The sequence below is a fragment of the Plenodomus lingam genome (genome assembly GCF_022343315.1).
Source record: "Plenodomus lingam strain CAN1 chromosome Unknown contig_14, whole genome shotgun sequence".
Lineage (NCBI taxonomy): Eukaryota > Fungi > Ascomycota > Dothideomycetes > Pleosporales > Leptosphaeriaceae > Plenodomus > Plenodomus lingam.
In genome coordinates this window covers 306,699-319,049 of record NW_027093932.1, presented here as the reverse complement: position 1 = coordinate 319,049, position 12,351 = coordinate 306,699, and the positions used below count along the sequence as shown (strand labels likewise).

General features: G+C 52.9%; 5 protein-coding genes across 5 annotated transcripts; 2 read left to right on the top strand and 3 right to left on the bottom strand.

Moving 5' to 3' along the window:
* Positions 1-412: 412 nt before the first annotated feature.
* On the top strand, positions 413-2,539 carry IAQ61_002202 (uncharacterized protein; the record flags this gene model as incomplete). The annotated part of the gene is made up of 3 exons (XM_003834033.1): positions 413-499; positions 565-1,301; positions 1,351-2,539. The coding sequence occupies 3 exons, from the start codon at positions 413-415 to the stop codon at positions 2,537-2,539; spliced, it is 2,013 nt and encodes a 670-aa protein (XP_003834081.1).
* Positions 2,540-3,886: 1,347 nt separating this feature from the next.
* IAQ61_002201 (uncharacterized protein) lies at positions 3,887-5,812 on the bottom strand (the record flags this gene model as incomplete). Its single annotated transcript, XM_003834031.2, has 1 exon — positions 3,887-5,812. One exon carries the CDS (start codon positions 5,810-5,812, stop codon positions 3,887-3,889), a length of 1,926 nt encoding a protein of 641 aa, XP_003834079.2.
* A 1,082-nt stretch (positions 5,813-6,894) lies between these two features.
* PYR1 (Orotidine 5'-phosphate decarboxylase) lies at positions 6,895-7,866 on the bottom strand (the record flags this gene model as incomplete). The annotated part of the gene is made up of 1 exon (XM_066095444.1): positions 6,895-7,866. The coding sequence occupies one exon, from the start codon at positions 7,864-7,866 to the stop codon at positions 6,895-6,897; it is 972 nt and encodes a 323-aa protein (XP_065954280.1).
* A 235-nt stretch (positions 7,867-8,101) lies between these two features.
* On the top strand, positions 8,102-8,910 carry IAQ61_002199 (uncharacterized protein; the record flags this gene model as incomplete). Its single annotated transcript, XM_003834029.1, has 3 exons — positions 8,102-8,109; positions 8,177-8,795; positions 8,860-8,910. 3 exons carry the CDS (start codon positions 8,102-8,104, stop codon positions 8,908-8,910), a joined length of 678 nt encoding a protein of 225 aa, XP_003834077.1.
* A 959-nt stretch (positions 8,911-9,869) lies between these two features.
* Positions 9,870-12,083, bottom strand: NOG1 (Nucleolar GTP-binding protein 1; the record flags this gene model as incomplete). The annotated part of the gene is made up of 5 exons (XM_066095443.1): positions 9,870-9,911; positions 9,998-11,291; positions 11,343-11,892; positions 11,949-11,956; positions 12,010-12,083. 5 exons carry the CDS (start codon positions 12,081-12,083, stop codon positions 9,870-9,872), a joined length of 1,968 nt encoding a protein of 655 aa, XP_065954279.1.
* Between the last annotated feature and the right edge of the window lie 268 nt (positions 12,084-12,351).

The following is a 12,351-nucleotide window of genomic DNA, read 5'->3' as shown; positions in this document are numbered from 1 at the left end:
CAACTTTCCCGATGATCCCACCGCTAAGCAATCCTGCACGTCAACGCATCACGGCCTTGATCTTCTGTTGCTGCTGCTGGCCTCAGGACAAAACTGTCCCCATCCCCCCCCCCAAAGCTCTCTTGTCGTCGAGAGTACATGTCGCGTCTTCTCGCAGATCGCTGGGCCCGCAAGCGCTATTTCGGATAGTTTGTGGCACGTTGAATGGACCGAGTGTTACCACCCTGGTAGAGTATAGTAAGTTTCGGTGTGAGTTGGGAAGCGCATCGCGGCCTGCATCCTGCTCTCCATCATCACCCGTGAGACTGTAAGCCGCGGCTGACCCCGTCCGCCTCGACAGAGACGCACTTTCTTCCCTGTTTCCCGGTTCCCTTGCCCACCTTCTTCTTCCTCGACCGACCAACCGGCCACCATGCACATCTCCAAGAAACTGGCCCAAGCCAGGGAGGACGGAAAGCCCACCTTCTCCTTCGAGTTCTTCCCCCCAAAGACAGCCCAGGTAGGCCGCATGCTGATGCCCTCGGAGATGCTTCGAGCTTTCTTGGCCTGACAGTCAATCTACAGGGTGTCCAAAATCTCTACGACCGCATGGACCGCATGCATGGCTTCGGTCCTCAATTTATCGACATCACCTGGGGCGCCGGTGGTCGCCACTCGAAGCTCACCTGCGAGATGGTCAAGGTTGCCCAGTCCGTCTACGGCCTGGAAACGTGCATGCACCTCACCTGTACCGACATGGAGAAATCGAAGCTCGACGAAGCATTACGAGACGCCTATCAATCTGGCTGCACAAATATACTCGCCTTGCGCGGCGACCCGCCCCGTGAGAGGGAGAAGTGGGAAGCTACTGCTGGCGGCTTCCGCTACGCCAAGGACCTGGTCGTCTACATCAGGGAGCGTTATGGAAATCATTTCGACATCGGTGTCGCCGGCTACTCGGAAGGCAGCGACGACAACGACAATGTGGACGAGCTCATCGATCACTTGAAGGAAAAGGTGGACGCAGGTGCAACCTTCATCGTCACCCAAATGTTTTACGACACAGACATCTTCCTCGAGTGGGTGCGCAAGGTCCGAGCCAAGGGCGTCGACGTTCCCATCATTCCAGGCATCATGCCCATCCATACCCATGCCGCCTTTTTACGCAGAGCCCAGTGGACTAGATGCAACATCCCACAGCACTGGACCGAGGCGCTCGAGCCTGTGAAGAACGACGATGTGGAAGTGCGCGAGGTCGGAAAAGGCCTGGTAGCAGACATGTGCAGGAAACTCATCGACGCTGGCATCCTGCATCTCCATTTGTAGGTGGTGGCATGTAGACAGCGCGCACAGGGTCACTGACACTTCTAGCTACACGATGAACCTTGCACAAGCCACGCGTATGGTCTTGGAAGAATTAGAACTGCTGCCCGATCAGCGATCACCTCTCGAGAAGCCCCTGCCATGGCGACCTTCCCTCGGCCTCAATCGCCGCGAGGAGAACGTACGACCCATTTTTTGGCGCAACCGCAACCGATCCTACGTCGCACGTACACAAGACTGGGACGAATTTCCCAACGGCCGCTGGGGTGATTCTCGATCACCTGCTTTTGGTGAATTAGACTCGTACGGTATCGGTCTCAAGGGCACCAACGAGCAAAACATCAAGCTCTGGGGTACACCCATCTCTATTCGAGACTTTTCTGATCTGTTTGTCCGCTACATGCAAGGCAAACTGGATTCATTGCCATGGAGTGAGCAGCCCATCACCAACGAGGCCGGCTCTATTCAGGACGATTTGATCGATCTCAACCGTCGCGGTTTCCTGACCATCAACTCCCAGCCTGCTGTGAATGGTGCAAAGTCGTCTGATCCGGTCTTTGGATGGGGTCCCCGCAACGGTTACGTCTACCAGAAGGCTTACCTAGAAGTCCTGGTTTCGCCCGAGTATATTGGCGAGATCATCAGCCGAATCGAGCGCGACGAAGAGTTTACCTATTACGCTGTCAACAAGGACGGTGATCTCAAGACGAACGCACCCAATGAAGGTCCTAATGCGGTGACCTGGGGCGTCTTCCCTGGCAAAGAGATTGTGCAGCCTACGATTGTAGAGACTGTCAGTTTTCTCGCGTGGAAAGACGAGTTCTACAGACTTGGCCAACAGTGGGCCAACTGTCATTCGTCCGTGAGCCCCGCGCGCCACGCTGTCCAGAAGGTAGTGGATACTTGGTACCTCCTCAACATTGTACACAACGATTTCCATGCTACTCGCGGCATCTTCCCCATCTTTGATGGACTGGCAGTGAAGGATATGGACAAGCCAATCCAGAGCCTTAGCGGTGAGGTAGCGACTTCCAACGGCCAGGAAGCTACCCGGGAAACGAACAGCACGAACGGTGCCGACGCTGCCAAAGGTGCTGATGGTACAAACGGAGCCAATGGCACCAGCGGGACGCTCCCAGAGTACTCCACAATGGAAGACGCCAACTTAATCGATGCTGCCAAATCTGCAGCCGTCGAAGTGACCAACAAAGTGAAGAAGCTGGCCCTGTCCAACTAATTCCATTTATTCGCCCGCCAAGCAATCTTACTCTTCTCAGTACGCCGACACCCCTTGTTTCGGCTTTGTATCATCCTTGAATCTGCACCGCCTGGTGTAGATGATCCTCATCCACTTTTCAACAGTGGCATCTGCCTCGGCTCCCGCTCTCAACCGCTGGCCACTTTTCTTCCATGGTAGTTTCATCCCCCATCTTTTTTATTCTTTTCCACATCGTGCTCAAAAGCACACCCACTTGCATCTTTCCCCTTCGTCCTTCTCTCTTCTTTGCTCTTTTTTTTTTCCAATTTCTACTACAAGAAAAAAGCATCTGGGAGGCGTCTCTTCAACCTGACGACCGTAATGATACAGCAAATCATTCATGTGGATTGCAACCTATTTTTCAAAAGAACAACGCACAAAGGAAAATCCCCCCCAAGGGCCCCAAGGGAATATAAAAAGGGGGGATGTTTGCTGTTTAGCTATTGGGCTTGCTGGTGCATGGCATGCATTGGAATGCAGAGTCGAGCCTTTTCGAAGAAGAGATACCCGACGGGTTGTTTTTTTGCCCTCAACGGCACTCGTCAAATGTGTGTGTTTTTACTTTTTTTTGTCAATGTTGTTGTTGTTGTTTTTTGCCAAGGAAAGATGGAGGTTTTGGGCATGGTCGGTGATTTGGGATTTTGTTCCTGGGTTCCGAGCGGGGGGATAATACATGCTAGTTTGTCAAGTTTTATGAATAAAACAGAAATGTGCGCATTATTCGCATGTTGTGACTTGCTTTGCGGTCTGTGGATGCTAGCTGGAAATTGCTATGCTTGTGTGAGCAATGATGAGTAGATTTGGTGTACTTTTTCTTGGTATGTGGGAATATGCTGATTGTGGTTGTGCGTTGTGCGTTGTGCGTGCTCGATGGTGCGGTGAGATTGATATTGATACTTGAACAAAATCTTCCACCAATACGCCCCCCCCCCCCCCCCCAAAAAAAACCCCCAAAAAACCCGCCACTCTTTGCGAATACCTGGGCGTCGTGCATGCGTGCGTGCGTGCGTGACATGCATTGCCTTGAACAGTCAAATAGCTATGCCCAGCTAGCCTATGAATCTGACCCAAGGCCAAAAAAAAACCAAAAAAAAAAAAAAAAAAAAAAAAAAAAAAAAAAAAAACTCCATCAGCAGTACACGGCTACAAGAAGAAAAGCGAATTGATGTCCAGACTGAATGGACAGAGTAGACTGAAATCCAGCCCATGCTCGCCCTCGGCCCTGCAATCCGCAAATCCAGCAACAAAAGCCCAAACTCGGCTCCAACCAAGCATACACGCACTAGCCCGCTTCCCTCACAACATCAGCATCTCCCGCCCTCGCCCTCACCCACCTGAACCCGGAAGCGCATCGGGCTTGCCAGCCTGGGGTCTACGAAAAGGATGGGCCTCTGTGTTGAACACCCACTCGTCCAGACTGATCATATCCGGTCTACTAAAGATGAGGTAGAAATACTTGAGCGTCTCGGCGGTCCAGAAACTTTCCATCTTGTCTTCAATGTTGCTGGCTTGGTTGGGGTCCGAGATGGCGTCTGTGGTGTCGGTACTAGTGGCAGTAGCAGCAGCAGTGGTGGTGGTGGGGGTTGTCCGAGGGTCTTGAGAAGTACGCAGCACGTTCTTGACCTGCCCGTTTGCATACCGTGTGCGGGATGCGCGCACAATAGCGACGAACATGTCCCACGCGTGATTTAGATAGACGCGATTGCCCGTGGCGCGATACATGACAAAGACCGACTCAATGGCCTCTGGCCGCAGCAAGTAGCGCGCGTCTTGAATAATGAAGCCCGGCACGCTTTCGCGCGTCTCCCCACTGACAGCTTCGTCCCAGCGCGTCTGGTTCCAAGGGCAAGAGGCGCGGTCGGCACAGGGCAGCATGGAAAAGGTTTCAGGCATGATACCCGAGGGCATCGAAGCGTAGGCGTGGATGCAGCCGTTGGTCAGTTTTGCGCCGAGCGTGACTTGGGCGGGGAGATTGAAGAGCCGGCCTGCAAGGGCGAACATGCCGCCGATGAAGCAGGTGAGGTGCTGGCCCTGGGGGTCGAGGTTGGGTACGTCTGTGCTCCACACGCTTGCGTCGCCAGATACGAGAATGTTTTCGCCGTGGTCGGCGTTGGGGACCATAGGCCGGAAGATCAGGTGCTGGTCTATTTTGGTGGCGGCGGTGGTATACATGCTTTCATAAATTGGGTCGAGGCCGCCGAGGAGGGCGTGCATTTTCGGGAAGTATTCGTACGTCGAGTCGGCGAGGGCGCCGATGGAAAAGCGATTCGATGAGTTGAAGAGTTGGGTGGTGGGGTTAAAGGTGGTGGGCCAGAGGCCGGGAAGTTTAGTGTTGGACTGCTCGCGTTCGAGGAGAAGGCTGACGCGGGCTACAATGTCGTAGTATTTGGGCTCAGATGTAATTTGCGCAAGGCGGGTGAATTCCATGGTCAGGGAGCCCAGGCAGGCGAAGCAAAGACTGTACTCATTCTCAAATTCTGTGCGCTCCGCGACTTTAGCAGCTTCAATGTCGAGTGAGCCGAGAGGCATGTGGTTTGCCGTGTCGAAGGCACGGTAGATCATTTCTCCCACTTGTATGGCCTTTTCAAGCAGCATCGGCTCCTGGCTCAGATCGTAGGCGCTTAAGAAGCCCCCGAGATATCGAATGGTGGTCTCGAAAACGCTTATGGCGTTCAAGTCTGTCGTACCAAAGTCAATGGTTGCCACGGCGTCCAGGGCTTCATGAAATTGTTCCTTGAGCCCCATAATCCATAGTGTATCCAGCGAGTCTACCAACGTTGCGCCCCAGCCGCCAAATGCCTCGGTCCCCCCTCCGCTCACTGGGAGCAGCTCATCTTGTTTCCAAGCAAGGACTCTATAACTCTCCCAAACAACCTTGAACTCCTCTCTCACATAATTTCTCCTTCTCTCTCTCTGTTTCCTCTCTGCTCTCGTTTCCGGGAAGTCTTTGGATTGGATGCGTGGTAGGTCGCGGGGTTGGCCGCTTGGTAGTGGTATGTAGGATTTGATCTTGTTTATGAAAGGCGCCGTTCGCCAATCGTAGGATTGTTCTGCTCGCAGATTGTGGGTCGCATCGTTCATATAAGCCTGATGGTGATCAAAGGCAACGGCTAGAGGATCGATTGGCCTCTCAGTGTACAAGTAGTATGCGGCGAATAGCATGGTGCCGACAAGCAGGTATGTCAGCGTCCGCTTGTGTTGTCGCGAATAAGGCGTAAAAGGCGCGCTCCGCCGCAATCGGATCTTAGCCATGGTAAGAATACTGAGCCCGCCTGGCAGTTCTCATCGAGGGTCGAATGTTTCCGCCAGCGGTGCTGATGTGTTAAGACGTGTGACGACGACCCGATATCCGAGTAACTCGTAATGGTATATGTGGGCCAACGCGAACCACCCTGAAAGGAGGATACTGGGTGAGAGAATGGAAGGAAATGTTAGCGAGGTAGGAAGCGCGAGGAGGATGCCATGATCGATTGGACAATCATGTCAACAAAGGGATACTGGGCGGAGTGACAAGTGTACAGAGGACCTGGTATCGAAAGCACGTCCATGTCAGTGCAGAGCAAGTACCTGCCAAGCTAAGATGTATCGGCAGAGTGCGGAAACTGCAGAGGGAACAGTGGGAGGGTGGGTGGGCTGACGATGATTGGCGTTATACTCGGCGGTACCATGTAAACACAGCTGGTCAATTGACGTCTCCCAGGGAAATAGATGAAGGGCACACGGAAGCCAAAGCCAACGGGCGAAGCGTGCTGTGTCGTGCGCTTCGGGGTCGTCTTGCAATGTGCGGCGACGGCCCCGCTTGTCTGCATTGGTTCGGCGGTTACTGACCGTGTGCCAGAATTCCAGATCCCTCCGTCTTTACCGACATGGAGTCGACATATCAGGTGGGCATTCGACACACGCTGGTCCACTCCTGTACCGTGATCAATGGGGACGGACTGTGGGGTGTGTACAAACATGTTCGACGAGCAGAGGTTGCTTTTGATTTGAGCACTCACCAACGCCCACTGAGCGCATGTGGTTCTACGCTCTCCACACATGACATGATGCTCGGTATGATGCTGGTGCTTGATGTGGTGCTAGGGCATGCTTGAAGAGTAGTGCTTATTCCAACTGGCAATTTCCCACCTCAAAACTATGTCGGCATATGTCGATCCTGTAGTGGCTCCTCCATGTTGGTGGTATACCCTCGTCCCATCATCAGTGCCCTGGACCAGGCATGGCATTCCACAGGCACTACCTGGGTAGTTACTATGTATGTGTACCTATGTTGGGTATCAGAAACAGATCCATCATCGGCCAATGTCTCAAAGCAAGATGGTTGGTCCACCCTCCTAGTCGCTGGCCTTGTACCTCGCCCTGTAGTCGTCCAACCTCTTCCGATCCTCCTCACCTCCCAAACTCTTCAGATACTCGACGACATCGTCTAGCGTCAGGATGGCCAGAACAGGGATCCCATACTGCTTCCTCACCTGTCCAATCGCACTCGGCCCAGGCTTGCCATCATCGTCATTTGCAGTCGGCGTCTTCTCTTGTCTGTCAAACGCGACAATGATGCCCACCAACTCCCCACCCTCCCTTTTGATGATTTCAATCGCTTCCCGAATCGCAGTGCCAGCAGTGATGACATCATCGACAATGACAATCTTCTTCCCCTTGAGACTTGCACCGACAATGTTGCCACCCTCGCCATGGTCCTTGGCTTCCTTGCGGTTGAAACTATAGCTCTTTTTCCCATACTTGCTGCAATCTAGGTCGGCCAGTTTGTCGATGGTAGCTGCGGCCAGAGGAATGCCTTTGTAGGCGGGGCCGAAGAGGATGTCCCATTGGAAAGTGGGGTCTGCTTCACCATGGGCTTTGAGGGTGTGAGCGTATGCAGAGGAGATGGAACGCAGCAGATCTGCGCGGTGGAAGAGTCCTGCGTTGAAGAAGTAGGGGGATGTGCGTTTGGATTTTAGGGTGAAGGTGCCAAACTTGAGGGCGTCGGCGGCCACGCAGTCCTTGAGGAAAGCTTGCTTGTATGCTGGGAGCGCCATTGTACTGTGAATTGGATTGGTGTCTAGTTTTCCTCGAGGACGAAGATCTAGGCCGGAGATTGGTTGATGTCGCAGTCGCAGTCCTTGAAATGATGTTTCTTTCACGTCCCCTAGCCTTCCTTGCTCTGAATCTCCGAATTCCTTTCCGATGTTCGGAATCAAAGTGGCGGACAAGACCCTTCGAGAAAGAGAAAGTCGATTGGCCCGTGGCCCGTGCACTCCAATCGTTCCGTCACGCTCACCAGAACTTTTCGCGACAAGCCTGGACATCGACGCCTCCAACCCAATCCCTCACCCGCCGTCTGCCTGCGCATCTTCGCCTCAGCATTGCCCCCTTCTATTTTTCCCTTTGATCTCTTCTGCAGCATTTCAGGCGTTGAAAAGGAAAAGAGGGAACATCAATCCGCGACTGTGCTGGCGGTATATCGAGGAAGAAAAATAGCTGGGCGCAGCCTTCAGTCGCTTATTTACTACCGTCACTCGTCAGAGTCGACCATCTTCAAAAATGACCATGTATGGCATACACCACCTTCCACCCACATGTATTCCAGTCCTTGTCCATTTCCTAACAAACCCCCAGCTGGGACAGCCTCACGGGACGAAAGTCCGCTCCCGCACCCTCACAATCGCCACAGACGCAAAACAACGACTTCGTAAAAGAAGACAGCTTTCAAGCCATCCCCTTCGACCCAAGCACCATCCAGAATCCCCTCCAAGTAACCTATGACCCTGTGCAATTACACCCCCTCGCCGGCCTCACCCAAGACACACTTGAATATCTGTCTCTCGAGGATTCCGTCCTTTCCGACAACCAATCTGCGCTCCCGTCCCGCGGCTGGTCAGACGACTTGTGTTATGGAACTGGTGTCAGCTACCTCACCGCATTGTCGATAGGAGGAGCATGGGGGTTAGCAGAGGGACTGAAGAAGAACCCGCCGAGCATGCCACCGCGGTTGCGACTGAACGGTGTTCTCAATGCGATTACACGGCGAGGTCCCTTTTTGGGAAACAGCGCGGGTGTGATTGCAATGGTCTACAATGGGATAAACAGCACAATTGGCTACTACCGAGGCAAGCACGACATGACCAACAGTGTGGTCGCGGGCGCCCTCAGCGGCGCGATATTCAAAAGTACGCGGGGCACAAGGCAAATGGCGATTAGTTCTGGCATTTGCGCCGCTGTGGCAGGAAGTTGGGCAGTATGTCTCCTCCTTTGTGGAAACTCCACCGTCAAATCACACAGCGCGTTAACAAAGTCTACAGATTACGAGAAAGGTCTTCTTCGAACCCGCATCTGACCATTCCCACTCATAACCGAGATTCACCCTTCTCCCCTCTCGCCCTTGATATCGATTCAAGTCCCTCCGAATCAATCAAAGCCACACGCACAGGGAATGGACGAAGATTCCCCCTTCCTTTTCCGTTCTTCTCACCGTCGCGTCCACAGCCACCACCCTTAGGTCATAGCACCATCTAGCGCCTCTCTCGCCACTCTGGGACTCAACCCCCTGTACAATAGCCAGCCGTTTTTTATTCCTCCGACTTTTATTCCCAAAGGAGACGAGAAGCAGAAGCAGAAGAAGAAGAAGAAAAGAAAAGCGGCGTAATCTGACAATTCACATTTGACCAGCCGGGTGTTGCTGTCGTTGGGAATTTCTCACTCATCTGTGCGCAGGCATTTTTTTTTGCTACTTTTTTTTCTTGGTGGTGATGGTGGGGTTTTCTGGGTGGCCAGGATTCCTGTTGTATCAAGAGTAAATGTACGATGTAGACATGATCAAAAGGAGAATGATGGTAATGTGAATGCAAATGTGACTAAGATTATTGCGTCTTTTGGGAGCCGGAGAGGCGGGTTCACATGTTTGTGACGTGCATCTATCCTGACTCCGCCTTTGAGGCGTCGTGTATGTGCGTGTATGCTTTGGAGCTGGTATGTTGGCACATCGGTAAATCCAATCTGCATGCCAACATACAACGACAAATCACCAGACTCTCGATTCAAGTGCCCTTTTTCCGTTCAAATCAACTGCTTTCCCCATGGGACATCCACATCACATGAGCAAACGGGGTGTGTGATATATAAACATGAATTTGTATTCGTATTCAAGCACGTCAAAATCGTAAAACTGACGAGCTGGTATATCGACTTCGCATGCCATTCCGAAACGCCTACCATGAAAAGAATTTTTCGTCACAGCCGCCAGACAGCCAGCCAGCCAGACAGACAGACACGATGTGCGGAGACAATTAATATTGGAAATGGCCGCTCGTCTCTATCTGTGGCTAGTCTTGCCGATACCACGCTTACCGGCAGTCTAAAAGAGTACGTTAGTGGCTTTGTTGCAATGTAGAGTGCTGACGTGAACAAGAAAAAGAAAGGGAAAAACCAAAGGAGACGTACCAAATGTTTGATCAACGAGCCAGTCGAATGTCTATCCGCCTCACCCTGTCGGGCCATTCTGTTCATCTTCCTCTGTGAGAGCTTGGCCACCTTCTCTGCCTTGGAGGCGGCAGCTTCATTCGTCACTCCGTCCGTTCGCCTGTTCGTGCTCGCGCTTCTTCCGCGGCTCTTGGCCCGCTCAGACGCAGTTCTAGGTGTGTCAATGTCCATGGCGTCGCTGTTGGGTCCTTCTGATCGTCCACGGGCAAGGCTGCGGCCTCGAGCTTGGCTTTGAGCACGCTCGGCCACCTTGGAGGAGTCGTAGCCAAGACTCTCGAGATGGGATTCCATCTGGGACAGCTGCTTTGCCTTCTTCGTTCGGGGAATGACAGCCCTATTCTTGAGACTCTTGCGCATCTTTGCTTCGTTGCGGATCAGCTGCCTCTTCTCGCGAATGAGCTCAGCTTTGTACCGGATGTCGGCTTCTTCCGCATCCTCGAGCTCGTCTTCCGATTCGTAGAAGCCCTCGGCCTCGAGCTTCTCTTCTTCCGCCTCCAGAGCAGCCAACTTAGCCTCAATGTCAGGGTCGATGAAGTCGTAGACATTCTGGCCCTTGAAGACTTCGGGAATGCGATCATGCTTCCAATCGTCGTTTTCGAGCAGGTAATTCTTGCGCAGATCAATGTTGTATACGCCGGCTCCACCATCGGCTTCTTCGAGATCGCGTTCTAGCATCGGTCGGTCTGGATCGTTTTTGTCGTACTTCTTCCTGTTGAGTACTGCTTCTGGGATAGAGGTTTCACGAGTGACGCCGCCCAGAGGCTGGGCAACGTGAATACGACGAAGGAGTTCCCCGAGACGGCCAGATGGTTCGCCAGAGCTGTTGGTACCAGCCTTGAGCTTCTCAGCATTTCGAGCCGCGATCAAGCGGTCGCAAACGGAGTTTCGCACAGCCATGACGCCCTCGAGAGTGTTGCAGGACAACTCCAGCATCTCAACCTCGCCAGACTTCAGCATGCTCTGTAGTTGCTCCTGTGTTTCGGCGTCCAACTGGTCGGGCTTCATAAGATCAATCTTGTTGATGACAACTGAGATCAGCTTGTTCGCGAACAGAGGCTTGATGTTGTTGAAGAGGGCGATTTGCGAAGCGACAGAGTAACCGCACTGCTCACTGAGATCCATGAAGTAGAGGATGTGTGCACGGAGATGGGCGATGGCGCAAATTGACTGATGTTCAATAGTGTTCATGTCTTCGAGCGCATGGTCCAGAATTCCAGGTGTATCTACTGCTTGAAATCGGAGCATCTTGTAGTCGCTTTTGCGGTGTTAGCGTGGTTGCGAGCAGAAGCGCTTGAGCAAGACGTACAAATGTCCCACGTAGAGACTCTTGGTGGTGAAAGCATAAGGCTGCACCTCGACATCGGCTCGCGAGATGGACTTGAGGAAGGAAGACTTTCCCACATTGGGGAAACCAGCAATGACGAGTGTGCGGGTGTTGGGGTCGATGGAGGGCAGACGACCCAAATGTTGCCTGACCTGCTCGAGATAGACGAGTGGATCCTTCAGGCGCTTGCAGATAGTCGCCATGCGACCAAGCGCTGCCCTCTTGAGCTGCTTGCATTGGAAGAGCGATTGGCCGTACTTCAACAGGCGCACGTAGTCGCGAGCGACAGTCTCAATGAGCGTCTTGGCAGTCGACAACTGGCCAAGGGCAATTCTGAAGTGATCGGCATCGTATAGGGTGTTAAGGAGATCGCGGTGGAAGGGATGGATGTCAGCCAGGCGAGGGAAGGCTTCGATTGTGGTGGAGAGGCGCTCGGTGAAGGTCTCGGCCGTGTACTTGACCTTGCGCGTGTAGAAGGCTCGGATACGACTGATCTTAAAACCTGCTCGGATCTGCGTAGGCAGTCGGCGCTCTACGATTTGTTAGCATGTTACCGCTGTTGTGCGCTGTATGTTGGTGAGGATTCGCTCGTACGTCTGCAAAAAAAGTTAGTGTGACACAATATTTTGACACGGCAAAAAGAACATACGTTCTAGAGAGGACAATGTCCAGGAACTCCTGGCTCGTGGGCACAGCAGGAATATCTTTCCACTGAGTCTTCATGTTTGCGACTGCGAGGAGAGATTTGTGGCGGCGAGTCTGCGAATTGTCAAAAAGTTGTCGGCCTATCGATAATTTCAGGGCTTCGTTCCCCACTAGGCTTGCGCCAAGAGTTCGGTGGCCGGGGCTTTGCGGCTCTGCCAAGGCCAGATGGACTTTCACCCCTCACGTGCAAGCGTCTCCAGAAAACACAACGCCGGACAAGAATTCAATTCAGACACCATCTTATCCATCTCTCGAACATTCATCAAGCAGCTTGCTTTTTGATTCG